The sequence below is a fragment of the Sceloporus occidentalis genome, unplaced genomic scaffold (genome assembly GCF_023333645.1).
Source record: "Sceloporus occidentalis isolate IW3139 unplaced genomic scaffold, rSceOcc1.0.p SCAF_1, whole genome shotgun sequence".
Classification (NCBI taxonomy): Eukaryota; Metazoa; Chordata; class Lepidosauria; order Squamata; family Phrynosomatidae; genus Sceloporus; species Sceloporus occidentalis.
The window spans coordinates 281391885-281412285 of record NW_028316981.1 but is presented as its reverse complement, the minus strand read 5'-3'; the positions used below and the strand labels follow the sequence as shown (position 1 = coordinate 281412285).

At 49.1% G+C, this 20401-nt stretch overlaps 1 protein-coding gene across 8 annotated transcripts in view; it reads left to right on the top strand.

Annotated features, from left to right (window-relative positions):
• MAST4 (microtubule associated serine/threonine kinase family member 4) overlaps positions 1 to 20401 on the top strand; it is a 367302-nt gene that overhangs the window by 324454 nt on the left and 22447 nt on the right. For all 8 annotated transcript variants that reach the window (XM_089494950.1, XM_089494942.1, XM_089494935.1 and 5 more), the window contains 5 exons: positions 4827 to 4928; positions 5141 to 5263; positions 5424 to 5536; positions 7364 to 7488; positions 14634 to 14827. In XM_089494950.1, the coding sequence (XP_089351076.1) occupies positions 4827 to 4928; positions 5141 to 5263; positions 5424 to 5536; positions 7364 to 7488; positions 14634 to 14827 (657 nt within the window). The remainder of the gene's footprint in view (positions 1 to 4826; positions 4929 to 5140; positions 5264 to 5423; positions 5537 to 7363; positions 7489 to 14633; positions 14828 to 20401) is intronic.

Sequence of the window (20401 nt, the reverse complement as noted above, 5' to 3'; positions counted from 1 at the left end):
CGATGCTGCAGCCTTTTTTTAAAGCTCACGCCAAACGAGTCTCGAAGAGAAACGACAACGCAGAAAGAACCACAACCCGGAAACATCACCGAAGGAGACTTTCCGCTGTGCTTTCTGCAACAGGACTTGTTTATCTTGGATTGGCCTTTTTAGTCATCAACACGCTTGTAGAAAGCGTGGGATGAGTCCTTCCTGAATCTTCATTTGCGAAGTAAAGCCAGAGAGAGAGAAAGGTTGCAACATAGGTGCCAGGCAAGCCTTTTTGTCAGTGGTGTACAGGCTAAGGTCTCCTTGCAGAACCTGTGATACTTCAACTACCATTAATTTCTTTCTGTTCATCTCCCGCTTAATTTCCTGTTGATTTCATACAAACTGCTCTTTCTCTGCTACTGTTAACATCCCTGCAAGAACTATATTTTTCAGGATTCCTGGTAGTCTCTATTCCCTCTCCTGAAGATCCTCATATAGATCACTCTTTGCCACTTGGTGGATAAAAAGAAGAAGAGCCAATGTGGTGTAGTTGTTTGAGCATTTATATATTCCCACAATGGGATTCAAGGTGGGTTACAATATATTAAAAAAAGATATAGCTAAAACATTGATCACAAAAGTTAAAAAATACTTAAATACTACCAACATTAAAATATAGATTAAAAACAGCATAGTTGAAAACAACATTGGGCTACAACTGTGGATACTAGGGTTCAAATCCCTGCTCAGCCATGGAAACCTATTGGATGACTTCAGGCAAGTCAAACTCTCTTAGCCTCGAAGGAAGGCAAAGGAAAAGCCTCTCTGAACAAATATTGCCAAGAAAATTGGTCGCCATAAGTCAGAAACAAAAGTCAGAGGCAAAAAAAGAGGAAAGTTTCTTTTCTTTTTTTAAATTTGCATAAATGGGAAAATGCCTAGTGGCACAATTTAATAAATTAACAGAAATGTAATAAAACCCTAAAACAAATGTCTCCCAAATAATAAATAATGGGGGAAAGAAGGATTCAGATGCAGTTCACAGATTGTTAATGATTTCACTGGTGTTGTTACAGTATAATGTTATTTCTGTAACAGCTGTTCTTCTTTCATTTAAAATTCAATAACCTTTTAGATCTTAACCTGAAGTCTGACCCTAAATGTTGTTATTCAGCTTGTGGCAAAACTAAATGATAATTAAACAGTATCTATTAGTATCCTACCTGCTGTTCCAATAAAATTTCCAGATGCATAAATTCTTGATGGCTGCTGTTTATGCCAAATACTTACCAGAATGACAACTTTGTTGGTTATTTCCCCAACGCGTTTTACAAAATATGGTGAGAAAGTCCAATAGAGGAGCAGGAGGTAGGAAAGCTGCAATTCTATATACTGGGGATGCTCTGTTTGGTCATTCCATTAAACATTTGTAATTGAATGAAATGGATTGCCTATATAAATCACTTTTTATGCAATATACTACATGGTTATAGGTTTATAAACATACTGTTTCTGGTGTGTTACACCACAGAATCATATGTTTAATTAACACACATAGCAAATCTTGGCTTTATTTGTGATCCCTTCAGGCAGGAATACATATTCATATTTTATTTTTCAAAGAACATTTCAATTACATCAAAAAGTCGTAACCATTCAAACACAGAAATTGCTCATGTTATGAGGCGTTATGAGGATTACTTACACTTTTTCCATCCTTATTTTCCTCAACAGCATGGAAAACAGCATCACTGACACAAAGTAACACAAAACTCTGCCCAGTGATTGTCAGAACATTGAAGGCTACCATCTCCTTTGTCCAAAATCATGACATGAATTTCAGGAGTTTGTGATTCTTTGCCAAGGCAGATAAGTCCACCACAGTATGCCAAAGCTCTAGACCAATGTCTGGAATATCAATGAGTTCAACTCCCACTCTCCCTGGTCCAAGCTAGGAATCAGCCAATCAGCCCTTGAGATTCTCCTCTCTCAATGACAACAAGTGATCCTCCTCTCATTGCAGCAGGAGGGATACTTGACTGATCAAATGTGTAGAGTATGTGAAGCTGCAGCCCTGGTCATTCAAGCTGCTAGGATGAACAAAGGATTTGGTATACCTAGTGAGGAAACCAAATTTAGCCAGGGGCTCAACAAATTGGCCAGGGTGTCAGCTTTCATGGCAGATGCCAATCTGAATTCTGCACAATTTGCTTCTAGGGCCATAGCAGCAGACATTGCAGTCAGGTGCCAACTTTGGTTAAAGAGCTGGAATGCTGATACTAGATCTAAGGTAAATTTGGCTACCTGTCCATTTAATGGTGCTACGTTGTTTGGGGAGTCGCAGAATGAGGTTTTAGGTGGAGACCAAGGACAAGAGGAAGGCATTGTCATCTTCAAGTAAAAAAACAAAACAAGAACACATTTTGGTCTGGGATGCAGTTCTTTTGTCTCTTCTGGTTCCAGCTCAGTCAACAAGACTTCAGACTTTTCAGGTCTAGTTAATCTTCCCTCAACCCCCTGACCAGATAGTAACAACCCCCAGTTTCAGCAGGGGAGCAGCCTTAGCCACCAGCAAACAGGGTAGGAGATCCAACCAGTCCTACTGTCAACTGTCTTGTATACTACCTTTGACTACAGGCATCACACACTTATGGGACAAATTAAGCACCTCTCATGCAGCACCTACACACATCTTCACATGGGAATGAGCTTTCTAAGATACCGGCTCCGCTGGACTGAAGGGAGTATGTGCACATGTGTGCCTTCCCCAACCACTTCTGCTCCCAGCCTTCCTGAGGACGAAGAGGAGGAGGCGGGGCTTCTTGCAGCAGGGCCACTCTCTTGCCTGGGACCTGGAGGGGAGGGGGAGGGGTCTGATTTTCACCCCCTCCTCTTCCTCCTCCTCCACTTTCTCAAAAGGACATGTGTTTGTCCTGATTCAGAGGAGCTCCTGGTAGGAATTGTGTCCATCACTGGGACATCTTTCATTGTTTGGGTGTACAGGACCATTGAGGGATACAAGATATAGGTCATTCGGAAGCCTTCAAATTTTTCTGTTCCCAGAGCCCAAGAGAGGCAACAGAGGATGCTGCAAGCCATAAACCACCTTCTTCAAATAAAGGCCACAGATCTGATACCCCACCATCAGAGATTTTCATGATCCTATTCAGTGCCCTTCTTGGTCTCAAAGAACAGCTATTGGAGAGTCATACTGAATCTTCACAGAGTCAAGTATTTTGTTATGAAATGAAAGTTTTACAAGGAGACCCTCAAAAATATTCTAGACAGATAGTTTTTTGTGGGTTTTTCAGGCTAGAAGGCTGTGCCTTCTAGAAGAGTTTATTCCTGATGTTTCTCCAGCAGCTGTGGCTGGCATCTTCAGAGGATTCTGGAGAGAGTTCAGGAAGGGAAAATGTTAGTGTCTCTGGATCTCCAGGAGCTATACCTACATGCCCCAATACATCCTGTGCTTGGGGTACACCTCAGGTTTACTGTCCTGGAGGAACATCATTGATACTGAGCTCTATCATTTGGGCTGTTGGTTTCCTCTTGGGTGTTCACACAAGTTTGTGGCATATGAGGGTAAGGGGGTGCATGTTCACCCATATTTGGATGACAATCTGCTCTGGTCATCTTGACACCTAAAGGTTGTGGAGGATGTGCAGAGCCCCAAGAAGTGCCTAGAGTATCACAGATTTATGATCAACAAGGAAAAGAATAATCTTGTGTACTTCACTCACACAAAGTATTGCTGTGTTTATGCCTTCAGATTCTTTTTACAGTTTCTCTTTCCCTGATTCATCCTTCTCACATTCCATGTTTTCATTATACATGTTCAGACTTTTCTTTCACCTCTGAGCATGTCAACAGTTGAACCTAGTTTTGAGTTGTATCCAGTTGCACCATGTGACACAGTGCTACCCTTGTTCTTTCCTAGTAGTTGGTCAGGTTCCTTCCAATCAGTGATTCTCATCTTCCAGTACTATCTTTGATTTATTTTGGATTCTTTCATGATCATATGGTTTTTGAAGTACAGTCAGCCCTCCTAGGCGGGCTTGCCTTCCATGGCTTTGAGCTCACATAGAAGGCAAGCCCAGGCAGAAATAATGGGGTGCATACTCACACCGCACACCCTATGCGCCACCGCGAGCACACGCCCCATTATTTCCAATGGCGCTTGAGCATATGCTCTTTTCTCCATACGTGGGGGGGGGGGGGTCTGGAATGGATCCCCCGTGTATGGGGAGGGCAAACTGTAAAAGACATTCAGAATTGCTTTTCCACTGCCATCTTCTGCACATTCAGCTAAGAAGAGTTAGCTATGGTGACATTACCATCGTCTCTGGGAGATCTTCAACTAGAATCACAGCATACACTCCATTATTGCAGCTGCCCAATAGCTGTTTGGCACATTTAGTCTAGCTCCTCAGTGGAAGCCTTTCTGACTTGGCAGGCCCTATCAGTAACAATGCTGCCATCAGCATTGCTGCTTGCTCAAAAGGAGTGTGCAACATCACAGAAGGATAGTATCAAGGTGGGATGCTATTGTTTATACTTTCACAATTATGTGAGATAAGCAAGTCCACAAGATAGGTCCAGTGCTAACATTCATAAGTGAGTCTGCTTATAACCCTCCTCCTTCCATGTTCAAAATCCAAGAAACTGTGAGCTTACCAGAGTGGACATCAGACCTGAATACACAAAGCACAGTAGATTTCTTATCAATTTGTAGTGTTTCATTGTGTATTCTAATAGTGATATGGATAGAAAGATTATTCCTTCAAGATTGCACAGATCAATGTAACCTCCTGGAACCTATTTAAAACAGTTTCAAACATTGGAATTCTTTCTGCTAGATGAGATCAACTGGCCTGAAAAGGATGAAGCACCACCTCCAGATGCCCAGGACCTGATTACATTGCTTCTGAGGCAAAACCCCTTGGAGAGGATGGGAACAGGTTAGAAAACATGATGTTTACATTCATTTTTTAAAAGATGCTAGAATTAGGTATTGGTTTGCCTTGTAATGTTCCTTTTATTTTGTATTTTTACATTACTACCCCTCAAAAATGATAATTGACTGCAATATTAAAAAACAGTTCAGTTGTAAAATGTTTTGTTTTGCTGAAAGCTATTGCTGAACAAAACTCCATTTCTCTTGCTCCCTCAGGTGGTGCCTATGAGGTAAAACAACACCAGTTCTTTCAGCATTTAGATTGGAATAGTTTGCTGAGACAGAAAGCAGAATTCATTCCTCAGTTAGAATCTGAGGATGACACAAGCTACTTTGACAGTATGTATAGCTTGCTATAGATATAACATGTTTTTTTATTGTGCAACACACTCAGTGCATTTCTTTATTAGACCTACTAATATTTTAACAAAACTAAATTATGCTTCAGTTAGTCTTTGAGCTGTAGTAAATTCAAATGAATCATCTGCGTATTTTATAGCTCGTTCTGAGAAATATCACCATATGGAAACAGAAGAGGAAGATGATACAAATGATGAAGACTTTAACTTGGAAATAAGGCAATTTTCCTCATGTTCACATCGATTTTCAAAAGTAAGCTTTTGCGTATAGACTAATATACATTGAATCATTCCATTACTGAAGAGAATGGGAAAAGAGGAAAATAGGGCTGTTTTTGCATTGCAGAAATAATGCATTTTGACACTGCTTTATCTGTCATGGCTCACTGCTGTGGAAACCTAAGATTTATAGTTTATTGTGTCACCAGTTCTCTCTGACAGAGAAGGCTAAATGTCTCACAAAACTACAAATCCCAGGATTTCATAGTATTGAGCCATGGCAGTTAGAATGATGTCAAACTGCATTGTTTCTGCAGTGCAGATGCAGGCTAGAAAGAAAAAATAGAATGATTTTGTGAGTCAGTTCTATGTATATTTAGGGGCATTTTTATAGCGTGTTTTAAATTCTCCTTTTGTAAATATTACTTCCACTTAATCTGGTATTAATTTACTGGGAGCATCTTAATAAAGTCGCCAAAATGTGTTTGCAGCTTGGAAAATTAAACTAGTCAACAGATGATTACTTTGGTTCTTCCAGTTATATCAGGAAATGGCTTATAAAACAACCAGGTCCATGCAGTTTGCTCCTCAGCCAGTTTATTGTGTTTCCCACGGGACCACAAGAGGTCAAATGTATTTGGTTAGTTTATTCTAACCAAATGAAATTTTGAAAACTACAAATAAAATTAGTCATGAATAGATAAAAGGAGAATGCTGATAATAACTCATTTATGTGAGTAAACACAATTTTTCAACCTGTGAGTATAAAGTAGCCTGTTTTTGTTTGTTTTTTTAATAAAAGGCCAACAGTTAAGTTTTTTTTAAAAAAAATCAGGTATTGCTTTACTCTCTTTGTAGTGTGGTTGGTTATAAGTGTAAACAAATACATGCAGAAATGACTATATACTATTGCAAAATGCTTTTTAAAGAATATAGTTCTATATATACAGAGAGAGAATATAGAATGTAATATTTTAAAAACAGAAATAGCTGTCTCTCTTATCCATGGTTACAAAGTGCTTTGTCTATAGTAAGCCATAATTCCTATTCACCTATAGACGCAATTTAAAGAAAGGGAAGTGAAAAGCCAAGAAAAGGTCTTGCTTTCTGTGTCGTGATATAAAACCTTTGTCATGACTTGGCAGCAGGAATCCAATTCTCAAACAGCAAGGAGCATTTAAATCTTCTCTTTGCAGATGGCTTCTGTATGTTTGCAAGATAACAAACTACAAGAATAACTTGATACTGATATCTCATAGCTTCACTTTTTTTTCCATTTCAGGTAAATTCAATGTGCAGGTTGTCAGATAAACAGCTGGCCTTTTATGACCAGTCCCCCACTTCCCCACATCTTTTAGTCAAGCAATTTACTGTCATTTTCACACTCTATTTCCGTTCACTCTCCCCATCACAACCCCCTGCCTTTCACTCCTGACTGATGGCTATTAAATGACTTGCTGGCATTTTCTTTTTGTTTTTCAATGACTTTTTGGTAAAGAAATAATCTGAGATGCGCATTGATCCTGTGATCTAGAAATCCCAAAGCATCTATAGATTTAGCATGCTGGCCATAGTTCATACAGTCAAAAGGTGAAGAGCAGGAAATGATATGTTCATGACAGAAAATATGCTATTAGCTATCTGTTGCTTAGCAGAAAGACCAAGGAGAGAGGAACTGAAAATCATTTAAAAAACAGTGCCTCCTGGAAATTCATTCATCATCTGAAGAAGTGCTTTAAAACTCCAGGATATTGCCTATATGTCTTTAGAGCATGCAGTGCTCTGCATGATATGTATTTTTCTGACGTTCATTTAGAGACAAACAACTGTCAGCTATCAATTCTTCTGCCCTCATGCTCAGGTTTTTAGTAGTATAGATCGAGGAACTCGAAATCAGAATGAAGAGAAAGAAGACACAACTGAAAGAACAAAAAATGTGACTCTAACATCTGCAGAATTAAGTTGGAGCTCAGAATATTCAGAAATGTAAGTGTTTCACGTTTGTATGCTACCTGTGGGATAAGTCTCGCATGTTATCTTGAGTCACTGTGTATGCATGTGCCTTCAACTCACCTGTCTATTTGTGTGACCTCATGAATTTCATAGGATTTTCTTATACAAGGAATGTTCAGAGGTGGTCTTCCTAGTTCCTTCCTCTTAAATATAGCCTACAGCACCTCATATTTCTTCTTTGTGGTCTCTGCGAATCGTACAAATGGGTTTCACTGCGCCTGTGCAGTGCTGTTTGGAAACTTCTGGAATCATTGGGCAAAGTTTACTTTGCAACATATAGAAACTTTTTGGTGGTAACTCCGCCCACCCGTTATAAGGCCCCTGCGTTCCCGCTCTCTTCCCCAGTTCCTTTTTTCCGCCACGTTAGCTGCTTCAGGGAACTTTCGCTTGCTTTGCTTGCTTGGAATCACTTTCGCTTTTGACCTCAGACCGTCTCTTGACCGTTCTCTTTCTCCCGCCCCTGGTAACTCGGACTTTCGGCTCGTTTGACCTTGTTTTTTGGATTCTCCTCTTGGCTTAGTCGACTTCGGAAGGATGCCAGCACCCTTCAAGAAGTGTGATGTCTGTGAGGGCAAGGTCCCCGTCCAGGACCCCCATTCCTCCTGCCTCCTGTATCTTGGCAAGGACCATGATACGAAGGCTTGCTCGCTCTGCAAGTCCCTTTCGTCTCAGGCCCGCAAGAACCGTGAGTCCTGGCTGACTTCAGCCATCGCCCTGGGCAAGGTTCAAGAGGGAGGGCCCCGTCCATCTTCGGCCCCATCTGCTGCGCCGCCTGCCTCTTCTTCTCGGGCCAGCGTGTCCAGTGTGGGGTCTGCCCCGCCGAGGGCTGGAGCCTCCACCACCACCGATGTGGCCCGTGGTCCCCATGCACCCAGTGCCACCGACAAACGCTCCAAGCGCCCCCATAAGTCGTCAGGGACTAAGGGTTCCGAGCCCAAGTCGAGGTCCGGGAGAAAGCCATCCCCGGAGGGCTCGCACGCGAAGGATCGCGCGGAGGCAGCGGTCCCGTCGGTGCCGACCCCGTCCTCCAAGGCGTCATCGAAGGCATCTCGACACGCCTCCGACCTGCCCGAGACGGGGGCATCTTCTTCTGTGAAGGCTGCTTCGGTGGAGAAGGCCAAGACTTTCAAGCCTCAGGCCGTTGTCCTGCTAGATCTGCCGGACAACTCCTTTTTCCCTCCCGAGGACCGGGCCGACATGCCGCGATCGTCGAGGAAGAGGCACCACAAGGAGGCAGCTGGGCCAAGAGGCCCAAGTCCAGCAAGGACCGCACCGGATCACAGGCCTCCTTCAAGGCAAAGGAGTCTACCTCCCACAAACAGCGCTCCCCTTCCAAGAAGGCCTCGGCACTAGCCTGCCTGCGCTCTGATGGCTCCCCCGCCTCGCAGACTGCCTCGCACGCGGCCACGGCCCTCGACACGCCACTGCCATCGACGGTCGATTTCGTCCAGGCCGCCACGGAAGTAGCTGGCCTCCCTCAGAGGGCTTCTCCTCCCCCTTCGGTCCAGTCGGATGTGGACGAGTCGATGGACCAGGACACCGATATGTTTTTCGATACCGAGTCCGGCAGGTACTACATGTCGGTACCAAGGGAGACCGCCTTCAGGGAGTTTACCGGGCTGAATCTCTGCCCGGTCATTCCTCCAGGTGACAAGCCTCCATCCCCACGTGCGACGACTTCGGCTTCAGCGTCTGCACCGCGTCGCTCCTTGACAGGCCCATCAGCTCTGAAGTTCCCGGCGCACCCAGCGGCTTGGGTGAGGGTCCCGGAGATCTCGCTCACTTTGGGCACCGATTCCGAGGACAAGCCCTTGCTGCCATCGGGAGAACCTTCGGACGATGACGACACCTCCGTCCAGGCGTCCCCGCAGCAGATCCATCACCCAGACCCATCTTCCCCGACTGACGATGTGCGCTCATTTAATGAGCACATCATTAAGATGTCCAGGGCTCTGGGCATTGATCTTTCCTATCCAGAGGAGGAGGCTCGGGATCCTGTGGAGCGTCGGGTTCATGGCCGGGTGCCCACGCCGCCCTCCATCCCGCTGCTGCCGTCCTTTGACTCCATCGTTCAGAGGTCGTGGGATGCGCTGACTTCCCTCATCGGTTCCTCTAGGAAGATCGAGGCCCTCTACCGGATCTCCCCGTCGAGTTGCTTTTGGTTGACCGACCACCCCAGACAGAACTCGGCGATTGTTGAAGGGGCCCAGCAGACCTTCGTTCCCAAGCAGGCTACTTCCCCAGCCGATCGGGAAGAAAAAAAGATCGATGGCCTAGCCAGGAAGGCCTACTCGGCATCAGCCCTCATAGTCAAGGCCATCAATTACACCGCCTGCATGGGGGCCTATGTCCAGACACTGATGGAGGGGATCTCGCCACTCGTCCCGGGCGTCCCGGACGAAGTCCAGCGACGCCTGGTTGAGATCTGGGATGAGGCCCATTCGGTCGGGAGTTGGCTTATCACCGCCTCCAGAAACGTGGCTGACTGCGCAGGACGGGCGATGTCGGCTTCGTTGGCTCTGCGCCGGCATGCGTGGCTGAGGGGGTCGGACCTCAATGCCAGCGTCAAGTCAACCATCGAGGACATGCCCCTGGATGGTACCGGCGTCTTCCACGCTGACACCGACGAGCGCCTGAACCGCAAGTTCAGGATGAAAGCGGCAGCAAGGAAGCATGGGATGTCGTCCACTTCCATCCCGCCATTCCGGAAGAGGCAGCGCCCGTGGCAGCCGCAAGGTCAGTCACAAGGGACCTTCCAGCAGGACCGGCAACCTCAGCAGCAGGGCCCCCAGAGACGCCGGTACCCCTCTCAGTTCTCCTCCTCTGGCCGCCGCAACTTTCCATCCCGGTACCGAAAGTCTCGCCGGCAGGACACAGACCAGGGGAAGAAGAGAGCCTGAAGGGTTGCAGCGCGCTTCGTCTCTCCTTCCTTTTTCTTTTTGGACATTTTAAGGCCCTTTGTCACCACCTGGGCCTCCATTACAACGGACTCGTGGGTCCTCAACATCGTCCGTAGGGGTTATGCCCTCGAGTTCCAACATCTCCCTTCAACCGGAGCCTTCATGTCCACTCACCCCTCGGACACCCTTCTCGATGAAGTGCGCACTTTGCTGGACAAGCGGGCAATCTCCCCTTTACCGCCCGAGCTATGCTCCAGGGCCTTTTTCTCCAGGTACTTCACGGTACCGAAGGCAGATGGGGGCATCAGACCCATCTTGGACTTGAGGGGGTTGAACCTTTTCCTTGAATACCGCCGGTTCCGGATGGTAACCTTGGCTTCTATTCTGCCGCTTCTCCACCAGGGCCTGTGGTTCGCGACGGTCGACTTAAAGGATGCCTACTTCCACATCAGAATTCGGGAGTCCCACAGGAGATTCCTCGCCTTCGCCGTCGGCTCCACCGCGTACCACTACAACGTTCTCCCCTTTGGCCTTGCCACGGCTCCGAGGGTCTTCACGAAGTGCATGGCACCAGTGGTGGCGTACCTTCATCAGAAGGGCTACAGGGTCTTCCCTTACCTGGATGACTGGCTGTTTGTCGCCGACTCACAGCAGGAGCTCCGAGAGGCAATCTCATTCGCCTTGCACCTTTTGGATTCCCTCAGACTGGTCATCAATGAAGAGAAGTCACACTTCACCCTGACCAGACAGGCCAAGTTCATCGGAGCCATCCTCAACTCCGAAAGATGCTCTGCCTTTCTCCCTCCGGACCGTTTCCAGGCATTGGTTACAGCACTGAGGCCTTGCATCTCTCACAGAAGGGTGAGGGCCAGGGACGTCCAAGTGGCTCTGGGACACATGACGTCAACGACGTTTGTGACACCATGGGCAAGGCTTCGCCTCCGACCACTGCAGTCCTGGTTCCTCTCAGTCTTCTCTCCGATGGAGGACCCTCCGTCCAAGTGGCTGACGGTACTGAGACCGGTGGCTGATTTACTCAAATGGTGGCTGGACAGCCGCAACGTCTGCATCGGGATGCCCTTCCATCAACCTCAGCCTCAATTGACTTTAACAACCGATGCTTCCCTGGAGGGCTGGGGCGCCCACCTGCTAGACCTGGTTGTCAAGGACAAGTGGTCGGCCCTGGACAAGCATCTCCACATCAATGCTTTGGAGATGCTCGCAGTCGAGAAAGCTTTGAGGGCATTCGAATTCGCTGTCGCAGGCAAGGTGGTCCTCCTGAGGATGGACAATACCACCATGATGTATTACATCAACAAGTAGGGAGGCACCAGATCCAAGACTCTGCTCAAGATTACTCTTCGCATTTGGGACTGGTGCATCCAGAGACAGGTGCTCCTCCAGGCGATTCACCTTCCAGGAGAGGACAACAAGTTGGCGGACCGCCTGAGCAGGCCCCCTTCGGTGTGCCACGAGTGGAGGCTCCATCCGGAGACGGTCAGCGACCTGTTTGATTGGTGGGGAACCCCAAGTCGACCTCTTCGCGACCAAATGGAACAGCCACTGCCCCCAGTTCTGCTCCAGGAGGCGAATGGACGGATCCCTCGGAGACGTGTTCACCTTCCCTTGGTCGGGAGAGCTGCTCTGCGCCTTCCCTCCCTTCCCTCTCATCATCAGGGTGGTGTCCAAGATGACAACGGACCGTTCGGATGCGATCCTGATCACGCCTTGGTGGCCGAGACAGCCCTGGTTCGCATCCCTTCTCCACCTCTCCAAGAGATGCTTCCTCCGCCTCGACTTCCGTCCGGACCTGCTGTCGATCCAGGACGGCCGGATTCTGCACCCGGACATCAAGAGCCTGCCGCTGGTGGCCTGGAGAATCCAGCCCTAGCCTCACTGCCGGATGCGGTGAGGACGGTGATCCTGGCTGCGCAGAAGCCATCCACCCAGCGGTCCTATGTCCTGAAGTGGAGGAGGTTTAGCCTCTTCCTTGATCGGAAGGGCTTGTCTCCTGCTCAAGTTTCCACTCCAGTGGTGCTGGAGTTTTTGATGGCACTGTTGGATGAGGGGTTGTGCCTCACATCCATCAAGTGCTACCTCTCTGCCATTTGTTCCAGGTACCAGTTTGAGGGTAGGGCTTCCTTCTTTAGGGACCCCTTGGTGAAGGGGTTCCTGAAGGGATGTGCCAACCTGCACCCTCCTGTGTTGGTACCGGCCCCGGCTTGGAGCTTGGAGGCGGTGCTGGCCGCGCTCCAATCCAAGCCCTTTGAACCGATGGCCACAGCGGACTTGAGACTACTGACTTGGAAAACCGCTTTTCTTGTGGCCATCACCTCTGCCCGCCGTGCGGGCGAACTCTGTGCCTTGCGGAGGGACCAGCCCTTCCTGAGGTTTCGCAAGGACAAGGTGGTCCTTCGGACAGACATTACTTTCTTGCCTAAGGTTGTGTCTGCTTTCCACATGTGCCAGGACATTGTGTTGCCTACCCTCGCTTCCAATCCGACTTCGGATGCGGAGCGAAGCCTGCACTCTCTTGATGTCAGGAGAGCGCTGGCGTTTTACCTGGACAGAACTGCTGCCTCCAGTCGGTCCGAGAGACTTTTCCAATGCTACTCGGAACCGAAGAAGGGGTTGCCCGTGTCTGCGCAGAGGTTTTCCAAATGGGTGGCTGGTACCATCCACCTCTGCTATGAACTGCTGGGTAAACATCTCCCTGGCAGGGTTCGGTCCCACTCCACGAGAGCAGTGTCAGCATCCTCTGCATTCCTGTCGGGCATTCCCTTGGAGGATGTCTGTAAGGCTGCTGTCTGGTCCCAGCCATTGACTTTTATAAAGCACTATAGGCTGGACACCAGAGCCATCCGAGACACAGCTTTCGGGAGGACTGTGTTGGTTTCAGGGTTGCATTGATTGCAATACTGATGGTTTGTGTTTTCAGTGTTTATGTACATATGTCACTGTTTTACATTCTGTTGAATGTTGATTTGCACAATTCCAATGGGACTGGTCTTGCATGACCTTTGATCCCCTTCTCAGGTTTTGCAATGTTATTGCTGTGTTGAGTTTTGTGCTTGAACAAAAGACTGACTCTTTTTATGGTTCAAGGTGTTTATTGTTGCAATAAATATGCCCTTGGTTTACCATAGCTTTGGTTTCAGGACACTCCCTCCGCCGCTTACCTAAGCTTGTCAGTCTAAACCCATTTGTATGATTCGCAGAGACTACAAAGAAGAAGGACAGGTTGCTTACCTGTAACAGTGTTTCTTCAAGTGGTCATCTGCGAATACATACAAATCCCACCCGTCCATCCCCTCAGTGTCCTGCTCTTATTGGCTCTTTCCATCGCCTACTTGGCGGAAAAATTTGCGGAACTAGGGAAAAGAGCGGGAACGCAGGGGCCTTATAACGGGTGGGCAGAGTTACCGCCAAAAAGTTTCTATATGTTGCAAAGTAAACTTTGCCCAGTGATTCCAGAAGTTTCCGAACAGCACTGCGCAGGAGCAGTGAAACCCATTTGTATGTATTCGCAGATGACCACTCGAAGAAATACTGTTACAGGTAAGCAACCTGTCCTTCTTGGTGATCTCCCATCCAAGTACTAACTGGGGCTGACCAACCTTAGCTTCAAAAAATAGACAGGATCTGGTGCCTTTAGGCCCAAGTGAAGCAAATTAGATTGAAATAATGACATGTCAAAGACCAAGGACTAACATTCATAAAACTTTGGAGCGAAGCAAATGGGCAAGAGGAAGTGGCCAAAAGCCCCAGGGCCATTGCGGACACACATTGTGGCCCCAAGGGTGCCTCCTATGGTAGTCCCAAAAGGATCAGAAAAGATCTACTTCTTCTGGGGCTGGTTTTGGTGCCTTAGGCGACCCCACCGTGGCCCCAGGGTGGCTTCTGGGCACTCCAGGGGCACGCGTCATGTAAATGTCACACCCCTGGAGCGTCCAGAAGCCACCCCCGTCTGCCCATCTGTTTCGGGCCTCAGTACTCAATCTGCTGTTATATATTGTTTCTCTCTCATTATTGGAACTACTGTAAAATTATTCTAAAAATTAACTATACTGATTGTTGAAAGATGTTTAATTGTCTTTACTGGAGGCTTCATCAGCCTTAGTGTACTCCCGATTTCAGTTTGTATTTAATTATCTAATCTAAATACCATTTGAAAATGTAGGCAACAAATACCTACATCTTCTTCTTTGAATCTGAAAGTTCTAGGCAACGTCACAGTTCAGGGGTGCTTCCTAAATTGGCTATATCATCTGAGGGAGATCAAGAAGAAACTCCACGTTCTATTGGAACCCGTAAAGATCAAGAAAAGACTACCTTTGTCAATGAAGAAATTATTCCCGATGAACTGGAAGTAACAACTCCAGCAAGCACAATCAGTAGCTCTACATTGTCAGGTAGGATTCAATTGAAAAAGTTTTTTTTCTAAAAGATGAAAGATTTGCATTTTATGTTTATATGATGAAAGATTTTTATTTTAGTGAAATTTAAATTTTTCATTGTACTTGAAATGACTCTCTTTAGGATCAAAATTTTGTCTTTAATTTCAGAACCAAATTAATTGTGACAACTTATTGTTGTCAACTAACTTTGACAAATAATTGTGACACTAAGAATATAATTAGAAACCACAATAGTTGTTTTGTGGCTTTTCTTTGTTTGAGGTGGGTTGCATAATAGCACTCACGAGGTTATTTTAAAATCAGTCCCAACAGGCAGGGAAGGATGTTGTGATTCCTAATGACATGCATACAGGGCAGTCCAAGTGTAAATATTTCGTACACTGGATGAGGCTCTTGAAAGCAGGAGGAGAGAGTTTGGTCCTTCTTCTTGCTCATTTTCCCTCCCCAAATGCCTCCCCAAAACACATGTGAGTAATAAGAGGGGGGGAAAATTAGTGTAGAAACCTGGGCGGGATACAGACGGGCAAAAAGGGGTGTATTCATGACGTCATGAAGGTAGAGCCTTCAGACAGCCCTTACCTGAATGCCACCATGAACACGCCCCCCACACGCCCCAAGTGGGAAGAAGCGGCATTAAAAAGGTGCTGCTTTTCTCCGCTTCTTTTCCGTTTGATGCGCAGCTGCGCAGCTCTGTCTGTAAGCTGCTGCACCGGTACATCAGAATTGCTACGCCGCTAATTTAAGTTGCCCATTTAAAAGCTCCGTGTCAGCTGCGTCGCATATTGGGTCGGGGTCCGGGACATGCGTGGTTTGCAGTCAGGCTTTAATTGCAACGTCCGCTGCCATGCAGCTGTGGAAGCTGCGGCACAGCTGCGGCGCATTTTAAGTCTCGTAACCCTAACCCTAGAGCTCCATGTGCGCATGCGTTGCTGGAATTGCGGGAAGTTGTAAGTTTTGCCGGCGGATGTTTTGGTTGTAGAAAGTGATAAGGGAAAGTTTGGAATTTAAAGTGACCCCCTACACACATTCCTGCGCCATTTTCACCTGGGAACGGGCACAGTTCGGCTGCTCCTGGCACAGCTGTGCGGCGGCTCCCCTTTGGCACCAGGCAGGATGGCACAGCCATCCACCAGCACCCCGAAAAAAGGCAGGGGGACGTCTTGGTCTCATGCGGAGCGTGTGAGGGTCCCGGCGGGCCAGCCAACCAGAGCGGAGCCTGTGGCGGTGGAGGAGGAGGACGAGTATGAGACCCCGGACCTTGAATGTGCCCAAGACCTTTCGCCTCCCAGGGCATGTGTTCCCTCCCAGCCCTATCTACTCTAGTCTACCCTTCCTGTTCCCTCCTCCCACCATGCCTGGCTCACTGGTCCCCAAAGCAGCAATGTCCAAATTCTGTCCTTCCAGGTGTTTGGACTTCATCTCCCAGAATCCCCAGCCACCTTGCCCTGTGGTCTGGGATTCTGGGAAATGAAGTCCAAACGCCTGGAAGGACAGAGTTTGGACACTGCTACCTCCCAGCACTCCTGCCTAGCTTTAGACTGCACAGTTATGCCTAAGCTGTCACATTCACACTCACAGCCACACTGCCGCAGTTGCGCATAATGAACCACACAAGTTTTTTTAAAAATAATTTTTTTTATTAATAACAACAATAAAAATCTTATTTACAACTATTTACAAAGGGAAGGGGGATGGTAAAGGGTGGTGGTGAAGGGGGATGGCACAGGGGGCAGGGGAGGGAAGCTGCTTCAGGGAGGGGGATGCGGCGGTGGGGCGGGAAGCCGGCGGAGGATCTCTTGGAGTGTCTGCTCCATGGAGGACACTCTCTCCGCCAGCTTCTCCACCTTGTCCTCCAGCGCAGAGAACCTCCGCTCCGTCCGGTTCTCTGTGGGGGGAAAAGAAAGAGGATGGTTAGGGTCAGCCCGTGGAGCCCATCACCCACTCCCACAGGCAGGGTTTTGGGTACCCCCACTCCCTTCCCTGGGTTCACCTCCACACTTACCTTGCTGCCGAGCTTGGAGCAGGCGATCCATGGCCCTGGCATCCAGGGCCAAGTCCTCTGGCTGGCCAGGCAGGCGGCGGCTCGGGCCAGGCTCCTTGGCGGCGGCAACAGCAGCAAGGACTTCAAGCCCTGCAAAAGAGGAAGAAAAGGCCCAAGTTACCATGCTGGCATGGCAGAGGAGGGCACAAGTGTCGTGGGGGCTGCAGTCAGGCAACCCCCACCCCTCACCCTGGGGACCTACCTGCCGCCAGAGGAGCCTGCTCTGGCTGCGGAGGGGCCACAGCAGCTGGTCCTGGCTGTGGCCCACCCTCGGGGACATCCTCGTCCCCCGAGGATGGTGGAGAGGGCGACCTGGCACGGTGCCCTCCCTCCCTCCGCCTCCACCTCGGCCGCACGCCTGCAGAAGGGAAGAGGAGGGATGGCATTGGCACCATGCAGGAAGGAGAGGAGGGCAAGGGAAGGGTCAAGGAGGGGAGGACAGGGCATGGCAAGAGCTCTGACTTACCTGGAGGACGGCGATCTTCTGGTCTGGGCCTATCTCCCCTGATCCACAGGTCCTTCAGCCGCGAGAAGAATGGTGGCCGCCTGTCAACCGGGGGCTCCTCTCCGAAATCCTCAAGGGTTTCAAAGAACGCTGCCTTGAGAGTTTTAAACTTCACTCTACATTGGTGCAGCGTTCTTTGAAACCCTTGGTTTCGGAGGACACGAGAGGACTCGAGAAAATGCCCCCTGTTGGGCTTGTTGGTGCTGGCCATCACCCTCCTCGCAGCTGCCTGTGGCATCAGGGAGTCCAGGAGGATCCCGACCTCCTCATCGGTCCAGTAGGCGAATCGGACCGGGACCCTCCTGCGTGGCGCTGCCATGTTGATCGCCGTCCTGGGGTCTTGCACAGTTGCGCACGGGTATATATGGGCACCTGTGGCTCAGGGCCGTTAGGCCAAGGTGGTCCTAGGCCAATGATAGCTTTCAGAGGAGCAGTTTGAATCTGTCCCCCAATAGATGCCCTCTGGGTGCCCTATTGATACATTCAAATGAGCCATTAGGAAAGCTTGAATTTGAGGGGGATTGATACATTGTCAAAGGGGCAATTGGCAGTTGGAGCTGATGTATCTTTTTCACCCAGGAAAACAGGCACCAGGAGACCTTTTGTGTGTGTGTGTTTGTGTGTGTCCCCCTCAGGCACGTGGCAAAACATGCCCACAGCACAGATCAGGAATGATAGGCAGACTCAAACTGTGGATAATGGGATAGATTTATTCATGTGCTTATGCTATTACAGAACATTGCACTCTGACATCACAGATGATGGCACAGGAGCCATCCTTCAGATTCTCCTTGTCAGAAAAAAATCTGCCAGGGCATTCCTCACAGTCTCCCCTGCTTTCTTCTTCTGTTTCTCTTGAGCCTCTGTGATTGGTGCCAGGGTGGGCAGCACAAAACGGCGCCTATATCGCATGCCCTCATCCAGGACCCTGCCCTTGGTCTCACAGATGTTGTGCAGAATGACGCATGATACCAGGATGGGTACCACGTTCTCCTCTGCCACTAGCAGTGGGGCAGTGAGACAGCGCCATCTCGCCTTCAGTCTGCCAAACGATCTCTCCACGGCCCCCCTCACGCGATTCAACTTCTTGTTGAAGAGCTTCTGTTTGGGAGTGCGGGGGGTCTTAAACGGTGTCATGAGCCACTTCCGAATGGGGTAGGCACAGTCAGCCAGTATCAGGGGCCCGATCTGCTGGCCTCTGATGTTGATGCTGGGGTTCCCTTGCACATAGATGCCAGCCTCCATGGCCTCGTAGATGAGAGAATTCCGTGCCACCCTGGCATCGTGGGCTGACCCATGTCATTCGAGCTCCACGTCCACAAATCTTCCTGTGTGGTCACATGTCCCTTGCAGGATGACAGAATAGGAGCCCCTTCTGTTGACATAGGCATTCCTCAGCCCCAAGGGTGGTATGATCAGGCAGTGGCACCCGTCCAACCACTTGTGGGAAGCCGCGGCGACCAAAGGCATCCATAATCTGTGGGGGAAAGGAAGGGAGAGAAACAGAGGAATTGAGATGACAACTCTTTTACACATGCGCAACTGCACCATAGCAAGAACAGCAAATGTACAATGATTGGGTGACACTTGACACAGAATATCACAGAGCTGCCAAAGATGAAAGGGAAGGTGGTCTGGCTGTCCCTACCTCATGTGCGTTCCCCAGGTACACGGTCCGTGACAGCAGCAGCTTCTCCATGGCCAGGGCAAACTCCACCACGATCTCCCCCACGGTGGCAACGCCAGTCCCAAACAGCGCCCCCGTCACAATGTAGGTGGACTTGTGTGCCAGTGAAAAGACACCAATGGCCACTCTCTTCTCCACCAGGATGGCTTTCCTCATCACTGTGTCTGCCTTCTCCAGTTCTGGGTGCAGGATGCCCACTAGCCTGTGGAAGAGGGCACGGGGCATTCGGAAGAAATGCCTCCATTGCTCATCAGACCATATGGTTGACACAAAGTTGTCCCACAAGTCTTGGGATGCAGGGACCTTCCAGCATCGGCGGAGGCGTGCCACTCTGGCCAGGGCCATGGCACCGCCAACAGTAGCCTGATGAAGTGCTATGGCAGCCACTGCCGTGCGCTGTTCTGTGTCATCATCATCATCACTACTGCTGTCATCCAAGTCTACAGCTGTTATGGTGGTGGATGATGGGACCTCCATTCCAGCGGCAATGGAGGCGGAGGGGCTGGAGGGGGCAGAGGAGGCAGAGGAGGCGGAGAAGACGGCGGTGGCACCGCCGACAGCTGTGGCTGTGGATTGCAGCTTCAGGAAGACCAAAGGGAACAAAGGAGAGGAGGCATCCATGATGCCAGTGGTGGCACTCGCAATGCGCAAGCGGGCAAGGATGCCAACATCAGCTGATCACCAGCTGGCAGGAGGCCACCTTTGTTCTTGGGCAGGGCGGGGAAAAAAGTTTAAAGGGGCCTGGCGCTTTAAATGTGCACATGTGCATTCCGCAGCCGGCAAAAGGGAAATTTGCCGGCTGCTGCTGGAGTGCCGCAGCTGCGTACTTCTCATGCGGCAAAAGGGAAAAAAAGCCGCGGTTTGGGCCGCCCGTGCGGAAGCTGCCCCTTTCTTTGTGACGTCCTCCGAGGCGGCGGTATGGAAGCTACGGGTCCGAAACGGACCCAGGTGAGGCGTCTTCACTGCCCCCCATGTGGAAGCCCCAACACCTGAAGCACGCCCCCGGTGCGGGTGGTCTGGAGGCTCCGTATTCAGCAGAATACACCTCCAAGACGTCTTCCCCTGCCCGTCTGTATCCCGCCCTAGACTTGGCCTAAATCTCTTCCTTCTCTCGTATTGGAGACATGTAATTCAGGGCAGGGAAATCTGAGATACTGTGTATCCAGAGTATTGCCCATTCCATTAGGCAGTACTGCCTACTTTTTATCTCTCCCAGTATTGGTGCTTTGATGTCAGGGAGAAGAGATATGCAGATTATTCTGGAATAGGAAGAGGTTATCCGAGAAAAGAGAGACCTGTTTTACTGCATGGTCACAACATTACAGTTAGTGTCAC